The 14,989-nt window shown below is 41.0% G+C and overlaps 1 protein-coding gene across 1 annotated transcript in view; it reads right to left on the bottom strand.

The window, feature by feature from the left end:
* The window catches only part of LOC138268210 (SNF-related serine/threonine-protein kinase-like), a 262,877-nt gene that overhangs the window by 185,906 nt on the left and 61,982 nt on the right, over positions 1–14,989 (bottom strand). The window contains exon 2 of the mRNA XM_069217650.1: positions 9,200–9,830. Within this exon, the coding sequence (XP_069073751.1) occupies positions 9,200–9,788 (589 nt within the window). The 5' untranslated portion in view covers positions 9,789–9,830. The remainder of the gene's footprint in view (positions 1–9,199; positions 9,831–14,989) is intronic.

Below are 14,989 nucleotides of genomic sequence, written 5' to 3'. Positions count from 1 at the left end.
GAGTTGTTTTAGCATCCCGTTTTGCAGTCTTAAAACTCTTTTGTTATAATGCAAAGCATTTACCCTAGGGTATTTGGAATTGATGTGTTCACTAGAAATCTGATAAGATACACTTAACTGAGGAAACAGCTAAGTCTTCAAGGTAGTCTCCTCATTGTCAAATGGCATTTCATTCTACTACTTTGAAGCCAAAATGTACAGCTCAGAATACCTTACAATAGTCAGACATGGTTAGCTGACCATAAGGTCCTTCCAGGATGGCAGTGGGCCAGTGAAACTCTCAGACAGCAAAGACCAACTAAGTTCACAAATGGGTCTACATGACTTTAAAGACCATCCACCCCAACACCTTAAGCAGTCAGTGCAACAAGCTTAGATCAAACCACTGAACTGCAATGGAGATGTGTACTTTCATAAAGATCCAACCTTTAAAAGAAGTGTTACAATTTGTGTTTGACTATGATCATTGCTGCTGACCTCACACACAGTGTTTGGAAAGGCTCAGCTGCTTAAATGGGAGACTGTAAGACTTTTGGGGCTAAAAACAGGTCTTGTCAGCTTCCAAGACCATCACCTGCTGGCTGAATTAAATCCTTCCTCCTTGCCCTTCCCTCTGTTCACACTTGCGGCCTGCACAAAGCGTCAACACGCCATTAACATGAGTCTTATAGAAAAAAAGTAAGATGTTGCCTCCATATATAATGCAGATATAAATGTATTACAGTATAGGACTGCAGAATATGTGGATATTGTGTAGAAGGACTGCCCTGAATGCGTTGCTGCGATTGGTAATGTTTGAACCATGGGCAACACCTATTTAAAAAAAAAAAATCAGACAATTATAGATTATTTTCCCAAAAAGAATACTGTTTTTCTATTCTATCAAAATGATCCACAAAGAGCAGTGAACACTCAGGAAAAGAGATCTTCTTTATTGGTTAACAAACATTCAACATAACGTTTCCCTCATTTTTGTCTGTTGAGTACTGAATCCATGTTTCAGACTCATTTACAAAAAGGGTCACTTAATTCTCTCAGACTATACAGTCCCGTTTTAAACGCAGATTTACCTAAGATGCATGCTCTGCTAGCGTACTGGCTTTGCCACAGAGTTTTTTTTTACAAATGTTTTTGTAAATTTTAACTATAAAGACATTTTGCAAAATGTCCATCTGTGTATGTGCATACATGAACAGGTGAAAGTCTTTGAATGTTTTTGTAAGACAGTTTACATGAATTTTCAGATATATTTATTTATGGCCACCCCTGCATGTGCCGGCGGTGAATCTCTGAATGAGTTTAAAATGGACTATAAAAAATGTACAGTGCAAGCAGTGCCCACATGATTGTTCAACATTGAACGTGGAAGCAAAGGACCAGTAGCCGAGTCAGGAGAGCTGCTGGGCCCTCAAAGAATAAAATATTTAAAAAATGTGAACAATCCCTGCCACTCAAGGGGACTATATTGTTTTGGGGGCATGCAGTTTGCACACAAACAGAATGCCATTACGCACAGTCAAGTGAAACTGTGGCTCAAGCGGGCTTACCCATTGCTGCATACTGTGGTGGGGGAAGCAAAACAGGATTGACATAACAGACCAATAAATGGAGAGGGCTGGCTGAATTCCCCTGTAAGATATATATATATATATATATATATATATATATATATATGTAAAAATAAATAATCTTGGCTAAGGCAAGACCAAAACATAACCCACTTTAATTTGCTTGAAACTTATAATCAGTAACTGTTAAAATATATTTAAAAAAAAAAAAAAATTCCTGTTAAGTCCATGCCAGTTAAATTCGATAATATTCCCCAGCCCACTATATCCGCTCCACCCATATTAGCTAAGATGTTGTATAGACATAATATCTTGACCTCTATGGTGAAGCTAACGGCTCAAAAGATTAACACACAGGCCAGTAACAAAGTAAACATTATAAAGGAACATAGGGAGTGTTAGTTGTAAGGCATAGGAGCTTTCGGTCTGCACCCCCAAATTAACTACCTATCATAGTTGCTATTACTTTCGAACGTGCAACACAATCTAAAGCACAAGTGATAATTATTACTGAACCTATCCCTCCCTTTCATATAAATCAAAACACAAGATAAAATGGCTAATCCAAATGTGAAATCAATGCAGTCAGCTGCAACATCCACTGTTGCTGAGGCTACTGGTATTGCTAAACCTTGTGAGACTAAACCTCAATACATAAAGTAGGATACATTATGAAAAGGGCTACAAGTAATTTGATAAGTGATTTAAAGAGAGACAACATGCTATGTGATGATAAATGGATGATGATGATTGCAACTTTATTTTGATTTTTTGAAAAAAATCACAAAAAAGTACATAGATTAAAAACAGTGCAAGCGAAGACATATAAAAAGATCTAAAACACAGCCACTACAATCCCCCAAAACAAGGTAAAGACACATATAGTTAAAGAATCTAGACGGTGTCATAAAAACGCATCAGTGCCATCTTTACACACAAAATAAACGTCCAATGTCCATACAAGATCCCAGATATAAAACAGTCATTGAAAAGCAGATAGTGGGAGACTAACTGTTGCAGAAACAAAAGAAGCAGTTGTCACTTGGTTCAAATTCAAAGGCAAGAAAAGCAGCCGGTTATACTTCTGACAGAGAATATTAAATCTCTGCCATATCATGATAATATGAAAAGTATTGGGAGTGCAAACATCATTGCAAGAACAAGCCTGTACTTTTCATACTTTGCACCACGATTCTTTAGGCAACAGCAGTTGATAAAACAGATTAAAATCTAAAATAAGTTAAGAACCTGCGATGAAAGTTGGACATCTCCAGAATCAAATGAAGTTCCATCCCAGGACAGCCTTAACCAAAATAAAATGACACATAGAGAGCTTGCTATGGGCAATCACTCTGTTGCCATACTGGCAAGAAACACCTGTTTTATCCAAGAAATGTCTCCCCTCACAATGCACTACGGTTCAACGAAAAGCTCAGGGAGGAGTAGAGAGGTTAAGATTTGTCTGATGTATAAAAGCCATAGAATGTGCAGCACACGTCCAAAGCCAGGCGGTCATGAATAGGGAGCCTGTTAAGGTTTCAGTCCTCCTTTAACCAAAGGGACAACCATAGGAGCAATGGGCATAGACCAATGAGGTCGAAAATACACCCCATCTTCCTCATGAACCATCTCAGAAGGTGTACTCTGGGGAAGTCTCAGAAGACCTTTCAGAAAAGTGTTTTCAATAACCTGTAATTGTGAAGGTGAGGCATAACCCCAAATGCTGTATCTGTAGCAAGCCACTGTGATGCACTTATCCCTGAATACTTTAAGCATGGTTTCCACATGTGTCTGGCCTATGCGCCTATACAAACCACTTACCCTACTAATTGTTGATTTGAACCTAATGGCGTTTTTCTTGAGCAAAGGTTGCCAGATAGGCATGGGATCTAGTAGGTTCCCTAGGTATGAAAAGTGATCAACCCTAGAGATAGGGCTTATCAAAAAGATTTTAGAGTTAAGAGTTTCTGGGGCCCACCACCATTACATTGGAGTTGGCATAATTGGTGGTACGATCCAGCCCATCCACAAACAGTACAAAACAGTGTAGAAGGAGTTGCAGACCTTTGGCTGCGCATGATATTATAACGGCATAGTCTGTGTATAACAGAACAGACAGACGACGACCGTCCGTGGTCGGTACATTCACCTTCTGGTCTAACAGAGCCAACTCTAGACCATTAATATAAAGAGTGAAGAAAAAAGGGGCCAGCTTGCACCCCTGGCACATCCCTCTCTTCAAATTAAAGGGCTAGGTGCATTCCCCATACACCTCATATCTTACAGAGGCACTTAGGTCATCGTGAAGACTGTACAAGCAGGAGATCAGGACCGGATCAACCTCCATGATCCCAAGCAAGGCAAAAAGGCTTAGCTCTATTAACTCGGTCAGAGGCCGAGCTTAGGTCCATGAAGGCCAAATCGCCCTCCTACCCCCTTGTGTACTTCACAATCAAAATGTACAGGTCTAGGGGCTTATCCACAGTACCCCTCCCTGCCCTGAACCCATATTGTATTTCTGACAATACATTCTAATCTTTAGCCCAGGTGATAAGGCGATCCAGCAAGACCCTACCCAGCACCTTAACCTCACTGTCCACTAGAGAAATGGGTCAGTAACAAACAGGTTCAGCCCTATTCCCCCTTCTTGAAGATCTGGACAATGACATTGTTCCCAGCTAGGGGGATTGACCTGCTGATGGACGCATTAAAATGCTAGGTCATTATAGGAGCCCAGATGTCAACCTTAGGTTTAAACAAGTCCCATCTGGGAAGGGACATGATAGCTATCCTAACTTCCTTCCACTGGAAACAAAGACCAGTTGCCTCCTGATCTTCAGGCAACAGGACTTCACTGGAGTCAAGGTCATAAAACGGCCAAAGTGGTCTAACCATGTGTGGGGAGCGATGGTGAAGGCCTGCACTCTCACTTTGTCTGGAAAGAAGAGAGGATAGTTCACTACCTTCCATAAGTCCGTACTGTCCAGTAGAGTGTAAGCCTCCCACAACTTGTCCCATAGCTCCCTCTTTAGCATCTTCTTCATCTCTAAGCACCACAATAGCAGGCCCTCCACACATCATCCTGGTTGCGGGGCTGCCTATGCAAGGAGACCATGAGTGCTCTTTGGGCCTGAGAACAGGCCTTGTCAAACCAACTACAGAGCGCTACCAAAGGCGCAACATAGGGGATAGTGAGAGCGGTCTTGATGCTCTCGGCAATGCTGGGGAAAGCCTTCAGGATGCTAGCGGCAGAAGTCTCTTGATCCAAACAAGAACAAAAATCTGAGTGACAAAAGGATAAGAGGGAGCAAATAAAATCTGTTGGAACCACCTTTGCCCATTTAAGTCTTTTCCCCGGTCCTATAGGTATTATCAGTTCCTCAAATATCGGGCCCACCCAAAGTCTGTGACTACTTGAAGGTAGCTAAGAGAGGGTTATGGTCACTCTGAGCATGCCAGACTACCTTAAAGTAAATTAGGAAAAGGAAAAAACATTTAGAGACAAAGATGTAATCAATGATTGAGCTTGAACCTGCCCCTTTAAAGGTTGGAGCTTGTGCTACATTATAATTGCCCCCTTATTAAAAAGATACACCAAGGTAAGTTCTAAAAACAAAGTACTGAACAAATCCCGTTGTGGTGTGTGTTTCAGATGTGCCTGATCAATGGCCCCTAGGTCAACATCTTGGGCCGAGTCCCCATACAGAAAACATTCTACACAAGTGTAGGTTGAAGTCTCCCATCAATAAAAACATAGTAAAATTACTGAGAAACTGTCCCAGTTCGCTTGCAACATGTTTCTGCTGGGCTGAGATAAAACGGTAGATATTAATAACATGTGATGATGATGATGATGCACCTTTACTCAATCTATGGGTGGGTGAATATTACCCTCTGAGAAAGGGATCAGTCGTCTAGTATCTGATATGACGGACATGTCCATGGAAGTTGAGTTAGACTCTATTGATATTCTATCTGCACGTCTTAATGTTTGAGCCAGTGACTTTAAGGGATTAGATGACAATAGAGTTTTTTTTACATCAATTCGCCTGAATTGGTTTTTGTAGACATATTTCCAACATACACTGGGAAGGTCCTGCTTAATTGAGCACAATTACCACACATCATACATTCAGTGCTATCCTTTACACTGTTGGAAAGAGAAGCTATAGGACTATTCCGATTTATGAACGACTCTGAAAGTACATATGATTTATCCGACAATTGGCTCTTTCAGTGTGTGCAGCAGTGTGCAGTTTGCATTAGTGGCACATCAATATTTGTTCGTAGCACAGTCCCCTTATTATCATTTGCTTTAACACAAATATGATCTCTTGTCTGGTGACATGCAAATCGTTTCTGCATAAAGGCAACTGATGCAATATAATTTCCACTTAATTATGTGCCATTGGACTAACATCAAGGAGGTATATTTTCCATTGTGAAGTCACCCCTGGTACTAAAGTAGGTTCATGGATTTGACCAAGCAATCCATATGTATTAACCAAAGAAATAAAAAGCTTTTCTCCTCTTTTGTGGAATGTGACCATCAAATTAACCAAACTTACAATGTGGTAAATCACTACCACAAGTCTCTTATGATTATGGGTAATTGCTGCTTTAGAAACTACTAATTCTCAATCCACTACCTTCAAGGAACACTAATCCTCGATTCTCTATTCTTAGTTTGAGTGTGATCGAGCTTGCTCACTACTTATAGGCTGAGGAACTTCAGCTTTTTAGCAATAATGTAATGTCATGTTACGACAAAATTACGTTGTGCACGGATTTTGACTTAGACAACTCTATGTTTAATTAAAATATGGCAGAACATTTCCAATAGGACATGGCAGAGGAGGACTGGTTACACTTTTAAGTGCAGGCTATAACTGGAGGGCTGTTCAATAACTTACTGCTTCTAAGAATTTGCTGGCTCTTGCTTTAACTTTCAAAACTGAGCAAAACCAACTGATTATTTTCTTATTATATAATGCATTTTGCCCGGGTCCACACTACACTGCATTATTCAATCAAGTTTTTTTTCCTGATCAAGTGCTCCCAATTTCTTGTATTAATTCCCTTAATGCATGAGGAATTTCCAAAAGATCATGTACTGGAAACCAGCCCTCCGAAATCGATAAATGGTAGGAGCTGGACATACATCAACTAATTATTCAGAGGAGGAACTTCAAAGAAAGAACTTTGTAGTAAGATGCTGGCAGATGATCTAAGATTCTCTTAGTAAAAAGAATTGGAAAATCATTTATGAATGTAGAATTGAAACAGAGTTGTGAACTAAGGGCTTTGCCGACACTCCTAAGCTTGCAGAGGTCAAGGTTCTGACAGTGTACTTGTTATGGGATAAAAGAAGGAGCCTATGTTTTGGGACAAAATCTTCTGTGCATTAAGTGTTGTCTGAACACACTGCAAGTTCTGGCATCTTAACGTAGGAACCAAGCAGTAAATTACAACCCTATTGCGCTTTAGGATTTCTGGGTGCCTCAGCCAAAATATTCACAAAATCATGCTAAATCATCTAAAAGAAGGAACACAAATGGTCAATTTGATTCAATTTCAGCAGGGGGCTTTAGGCCTTGGTGTAGTACCGTAGAAAGTATTGGTATTACTCTTACCGGAGAAGTATGTAATGATCAGAAAGCATATGCAGCTTTCATCGACTTCTCCACTGAGTTTGATCATGTTGACTATTCCCCTCCTTGGCTCAAATTGACTAACTGAGGAATGCCAATGAGTCTACTGCCTATTATAATTCTGATGGGTACCCATAATTAGAATATTAAACTGTTCTAACAATAAATTCACAATTTGAAATTGCAGATGGCATGAATTAAAGGTGGATATTGGCACTTGTGTTGTGTTTTTGATATACCTTGAACCTGCCAATGTACCTGCGACTCTTGGTGGCATACACCTATTACTTTGGCCATGAACACTGGCAACCTGTTTTTCTTGATTCAAAACCAACTGAACCACAAAGACAACTTACTGCACAGCCATATGATGAGAAGCGACTGCAAAATAATTGCAGGAGATCGCAACAATGTGTTTTGGCCTTAAGAGGAGGGCTGTCCAAAGAGGGTGATGGTTAAACAATGCTAAAATTAAAATATAATCTGCACTTCTCCTCGCATGATCAAGCACAATAAGCAAGGTAATACTAGGTGGGTATGCGTATGAACTACGTTTGTGCTTCAGTGGGAAACAGAAAATTCAGGCCTTGCAAAAGATATATAATGCAAAGAACAAATGCACAAAAGGAGAGGGAGGAATGCTTTCAAACAGTCTAACCACTGTCAATCCCTTAGGGTAGCATTCCAAAGCACCGAATTTCTGCCCATCAGGCCACCTCAGATCAGACCTAGTCATATGCAGATCAGGTGTGGTCCTGCTCCAATAGGAACAGCCCAGCCCAAACTGCCAAGTGAGGTCATCTCTGAACCAGAACACAAGCAACCCAAAACTGGTTTGGGCCTAGCAGGGCCTCTTCAGCTGGTGCAGCTTGGTTATTGAAATAAAGCTAAATCAAATGAAGGCGAGAGAATGCCAGTACAACAGCTGCAGTCTCACTACCTCAAATCAACGATATCAGACTACCACCACGTCCAAAGCAATACATCTTTGCATCTGAAATACCACTATTGAGATTACCACTACATTGAATAATTTAAGTTTGAGGATATGTGTAATGGTTAGGGTTAGATTCAGGGTCAGATATAATGAGACTTAGGGAAACATTTAAGTTTATGTCTAAGGTGAGCAAGGATTTTGGTAAGGTGTATCATTGGAGTTTAGATAAGATTGAAAAATAAGCTTGGAGTTAGTTTAGAGCTGGCTTTAGATTGAGGCTAGGGCAGTAGTAAGGATAAAGGTTAGGGTTAGTATTACGGCTTGCATGTGAGAGAGGTTAAGCCTAGTGATCCAAGGGTAAGGATAAGCTTAGGATAAAGTTTAGGTTAGTATTTAGGGTTAGATTTAAAGTTAGGACTACAGTTTCGGTTATCTTAATGCAAGATTAAAGATCAAGGTTATAGTCTATGAGAGAGGAACGTATAGTGCCAGGGTTAATGTTAATGAAAAAGAAAAGTCAATGTAGTGTGTTCGTTATAGTTATTGGTTACATAATGTACTTTTGTTGTCAATGTGCTGGTAGGCTTATGCAGATACTTTGATGTAGTGATAGGGTGAGGTAGACCTCATGCAGTCAACAACTGTTTACATTTTTGCAACTCTTGAGTAGGGGCATGCCAGATTAGCACTCTCAACTCCTGAGTTGATGAGGACTAGGACAGCATTCTTTTCATTTCTGGGCAGGAGTATACTATGATAGTGCTAAGTAAATTCACACTAGACTAGCATTCTGACATCGCCGGAGTCAGGGTGAGGAAACATACCATCTTAGAATTCAGGGCGCATTAGCATAACAGTTTGCAAATCAAGCTAAACGGTATGCGAAAACAACACTCTGACAGTGGAGACATTCAACACAGTAGGCTATTCACAAGAACTCAGCACAAATATCAGTTACTTGACCAAAGAGATAAGTGATCAATATACACTCTGCAGACAGCTGAAATAATTCACATGCTCAGCACAAAGGTCATCCATCTTACCTACAGCAGGGGCATCATACTCATCCCCTAGCAGAATTTCTGGTGCAGAGTAGGCAAGAGAGCCACAGCTAGTGGTCAGCATGGTCCCCGGCTGGAAGCGGTTGCTGAAGCCAAAGTCAGTCAGCTTAACAACGCCCTGCTCCTTAAAGAAGACCACGTTCTCTGGCTTGAGGTCACGATGCACCACGTGCAGCTTGTGGCAATAGGAGATTGCGTGGACAATCTGGGCGAAGTAGCGCTTGGCTTGTGGCTCAGAGAGGCCACCATCATACTTCATGATGTGGTCAAACATATCACCACCATCACCTAGCTCCAGGATGAGGTAGAGCTTGGTCTGTGTATCAATCACCTCATACAGCCTCACCACATTGGGGTGCTGTACCAGTTTCATGCAGAGGACCTCCTGCAGAAGATGCCCTGCCGCTGCCTGGTCGAGCTTGGACTTGTCAATCACTTTCACTGCCACCTTTTCTCCGGTAAACACATGTCGAGCCAGCTTGACCACAGCAAAGTGGCCCTTCCCCAGAGTACCTTCCAGGTCATAGAGGCCAGCAATCTTCCCTTGGTAGCAGCACTTGGTCCCCGCCATGGTCAGCCTGGGACTGTCATAGGAATCAACTCATGTGGAGGGCTGAAAGAAAGAGAGGAATATGATCAATAGGGCACACCAAGACATTCACCAGCAGCAGCACTGCTCACTTCTTGCCTCTAGGCAGTAGTTCTATGTTATAAGTTTATAATCATTTCACAGAATTGTGCAACTGCGGTTAACATTTACAACCAAGGGCAAAATGCAGGGTTGATCCTTAAGATGACCAATAAAGCTGAAAAGGAGTAGCCAAGAGAAGTGCACCCCTACTCCACCACAAAGTTCACATTTACATATGTTACCTTTTCAGTTAGGCCTGGAACTACTCAGGCAGAGCTGCGGAGTTCAATCTTGCCCATAAACACATATTTCTAGGTAAAGGCAAAAGACGGAATTGCACTGACACTAACTTCTTAACTGTGAGCATCACGCTTTTAGCTCTAGAAAGGCATTCACGCTCCCAGGGCAACATGTGGGTATTCCCAAGAAGTTCTGAAAGCTTTGTCTATTTACTGACCTATCCTCAGGGTGCTGAATCATTTGGCTACTCACACATGTACCCTACGGTAATATAATGACTAATCTAATTGAAGCACATGTGGGATAACGATTAATTTCTCAGGGTGACAAACTGTTTGACTGCTTACAATCTACAATGAGTCAATACCCAGCTTGTTTTTCCAGCGCTGAGTAAGGTATTACCATGCTCTTCTCAGTGTTGTGAAGTTTTATTTATTTACCGATCTACATGAAATTATATGTTGACTGTTCTCCACATAACATATCCATGTGGTGCTTAAGTTAGCAAATGTTTGCAGATCTTTCTCAAGATAATATATGGCCTGTTCTAGGGGCATAATATAGTTATATCTTTGCAACTCTTAGGATGATGTAGGGTCTGGATATTTACAGTTTCTCCCTGAGACATTATAGGGCTCAGGCATCTTTTGGGTATAACCTTTAGGTATCGGTGTGGGCGGAATCTGAGAGGTACAACATTCCAATCCTTTTTCAAGTTGACAAAACAGTTCCCCTACTTTATGTTAAAAGGCAACCATCACAGGATGGTTAATTCTGACATTTGAGATGGCTCAGAAGCAGAGCGGAGAAAGTCTCCAAGGTAGGGGCATACAGCAACCAACAATAAACAGGCCTTCTTGCCAGGGTTTTACCTGCTTGAAAGAACTGTTCAATGTTCACATTTGGTTAATCTGCAAATCTCAAAACCACTTGGAAGCCGGTATTGGCTCTAGTTGATGGAGTCACTTTAAGAGTATTCTTTCTGGAAGGTATTTTAAGGTCAGCTGATGAGCTATGGAGTATGTGCTTTTAATGGACAGTTATAAAAAAATCTTTGCACTAGGTACAGTCTGTACATTACACAGATCTATATTTTGCAAGCACTGTTTTTTTTTTACCTTAAGCATAAATATTTTTGTGCAGTTTGTGACAGGCTATCTTCTACTGTGTGTAATGCAAGTTTAAAATGATGTACATATTCAAGGTGCTTTCTATCACAGGACCCAGGACCTTGTAACACAAAAAAAACACATACTTAACTATTCCCCACTGTACAAACCAAAATTCTATTTTGTAGCTCTGTGGCTACACACACACACACACACACACACACACACACACATCAGCAATGATTGCATTAATTAATTAAGGTTTCACAACATAAAATAGTGCACCTCTTACCGATTAGTTTACTTGCAGTTATTTTTAATTTATGGTGTGTTTTTTTTTGTTTTTTTTTGCATGCAGTTACTTGAAGATGAAAGGGCAACAAAATAGTTATAGAATGTTTTGTTCTTTTTTTTTTGCCACACCTTTGATCGCACCCCCATGCTCACTGACACCGCCTCCAATGGACTCAGGATCACAGTTTCCAAACTTTTCACGTTGCAGCCTACCAGACAGCGCAGCTGTCTGGTTTGCTAAAGACATCTTGGGGACTTTCAGAAATTTGACTTAGGAATGCATTCATCGATTATTACCATTGGCTTTGTGGTTTGTAACTCACACTTTCTGACTTTCTATTTGCTGTCTTTTTTTGCTTTAGACTCTCTAGGTTCAGTTTGTCCCTCTAGTTGACTAAATTGTGTTTACTCTATTCTTAAACAAACTCACTTTCTGTTAACAGACATTCAAATCTTATTCTTATCTTGTCACTTTTGCTGTGCATTTAAAGACAGAGGTTACATGTCAGGCTCTCTCTCTTCTAGTGAGCTTTTTCTTTCTCTGACTTCAAAGAGAGATTTTATGTGACAATCCTGCTGAGTACCCATGTAAGACAAGAAGGGATGTTCTTTTTTTCTAGCACATAACAAAAAATAGATAAACTGTGCTGATGTTTCAGAATATATTAGAATTAGTACACAAAAGCCACATTTTATTTGTAGTTCAGAACTGTGGTGGCACATCATCATTTATGTGCAGTAAAACCATATTTCAGTGCAACTGTACAGTCATCTCAATTGAAATGTGTTTCTGTAATGGCAAAGCGCAACAACAACATGCATACTCCACACTACATCACTCCACTCAATGTAATCCAGTCAACCCCACCTCAGTTCAATCTACCCCACTCCACCCTAACCTACTGTACCCAACTTTACCCACTCTGCTCCTATCTACCCCAGACTACCCCACTCCAATCTATTACATTCCAATCTACCCCACTCCAATGTACCTCAATCCAACCCACTCTACGTCAGTCTACCCAAATCCACTTCAGTCTATCATACTCCAATCTATGCCACTCCAATTTACCACACACTACTCCAAAGTCTGCAGCAATCTATCCAAGTCTTCTCTATTTTACCCCACCATCAATCTACTGCATTCCAATCTATCACAATCTACTGCATTCCAATCTATCACAATCTACTGCATTCCAATCTATCACAATCTACTGCATTCCAATCTATCACAATCTACTGCATTCCAATCTATCACAATCTACTGCATTCCAATCTATCACAATCTACTGCATTCCAATCTATCACATTCCAATCTATCACAATCTACTGCACTCCAATCTATCACATTCCAATCTATCACAATCTACTGCACTCCAATCTATCACATTCCAATCTATCACAATCTACTGCACTCCAATCTATCACATTCCAATCTATCACAATCTACTGCACTCCAATCTATCACAATCTACTGCACTCCAATCTATCACAATCTACTGCACTCCAATCTATCACAATCTACTGCACTCCAATCTATCACAATCTACTGCACTCCAATCTATCACAATCTACTGCACTCCAATCTATCACAATCTACTGCACTCCAATCTATCACAATCTACTGCACTCCAATCTATCACAATCTACTGCACTCCAATCTATCACAATCTACTGCACTCCAATCTATCACAATCTACTGCACTCCAATCTATCACAATCTACTGCACTCCAATCTACTGCACTCCAATCTACCACAATCTACCGCACTCCAATCTACCACAATCTACCGCACTCCAATCTACCACAATCTACCGCACTCCAATCTACCACAATCTACCGCACTCCAATCGACCGCACTCCAATCTACCACAATCGACCGCACTCCAATCTACCACAATCGACTGCACTCCAACCGACCGCACTCCAACCGACCGCACTCCAACCGACCGCACTCCAATCCAATTTACCCCTCCCCAATGGACCCCACTCCAATCTACTCCAGTCTTCCCCACTCCATTCCAATTGACTACTCTAATCCGCCCTAATCTTCCCCACCTGTCTCCTCCCTAATCTACTCCACTACACTCCACTCTACCAAACTCCACTCCACTCTTCCCCAATCTATCTCCCTCCACTCAAGCTACCCCACTACACTCTACCCAAATCTACCCCACTCCAATTTACCAACTCCAGTCCGACCAATCCCCCCACTCCATTCCACTCTGCCCAATCCACCCACTCCAATCTACCCCTCTCCACCTCACTTAATATACACTATGCCACTCAAATCAACCCCACTCTAATTTACCCTACCCTCACTCCACCCCACAGTACCCAACTCCAATCTGACCCACTCCAATCCAATTTACCCTACAGTAATCTACCCCTCTGTACCCCACCCTAATCTACCCCTCTACACTAACTCCAATCTACTATATTCCACTCTTCCCTAAGCTCCCTCCACTCCAATCAATCGAGCTCCAATCTACCCACTTCACTGTACCCCAATCTACCACACTCTATTCCGCTCTACCCAATCTACCCCACTCTAATCTAACTTTCAGGGCATCTCAACAAATGTGACGTCAATGTCCATCCTTGGAAAAGCTAGTGCAACTCTGCAGTGAAAGACACATATATAAAACTTTGAAGTTAAATCTATCCATAAAGCAAATGAGACAGACCAAGGCAAAATAAACTGCTTTTAATTCCATTTGAGAATCAGAAAATATACTCTAAAAATCAGGTATTGTGTTATCTCCTTTTCTCTCGAGAAGGTGAAGCCATAACTCTCCCATCTCACACCTTGATTATGCAGGAGAGAAATCCACCTCACAGAAATCCATGGTCACTTCAACCTACTTCAAAGAAGTCAACCAAAGAGAATTGCGCAGAACAACCACAACAGCTATACCTTCATCAAATTTCACTGAACCTATTCCCACAACGCTTAAGGAAGGTAGCCACTTTGGCACTCCCTTCTGAAGCACATTTACCAACACCTCTTTAACCCAAGGAACAGACACAGATTACTTGAAAACAGGAGACATCTCCTATTTAATGAAAAACCTTTTGTCTTACTTTCGTGGCAAAAGTACCAAAGAGTTGCATGGAGACCCAGCTTAAACACTTAATTGAACAAAACTGAATGCTATATGAGCTCCAGTCATGCTTCGTGTCATCTTGCAGCACTGAGATTGCAATTTTAAAAAATAGTAGATGTTACTCCTTGCATCCTATGTAAAGATTACACCTGCTGTCCCATTCATGACTTATTGGGCACCTTTTACAAGAAGCATTGCACTGATCAAAATGATCTTAATGCCTGTGCTCCTATATTCATTTGTAAACATCCTATTGTTGCTAACAAAACACTTTTTGAAAACACTGCATGCTTCACTACTTGGGTTGATGTGGGCCATTAAGGAAGCAACACTCAAATGGGGCACACTGATCACTAATGTTACTGTACAAAAAAGAAGGGCTGATAGTCCC

Source organism: Pleurodeles waltl, chromosome 12 (assembly GCF_031143425.1).
Source record: "Pleurodeles waltl isolate 20211129_DDA chromosome 12, aPleWal1.hap1.20221129, whole genome shotgun sequence".
NCBI classification, from domain to species: Eukaryota; Metazoa; Chordata; class Amphibia; order Caudata; family Salamandridae; genus Pleurodeles; species Pleurodeles waltl.
Note: the sequence above shows the minus strand (reverse complement) of the source record. Positions and strands in the feature narration are given on the sequence as shown.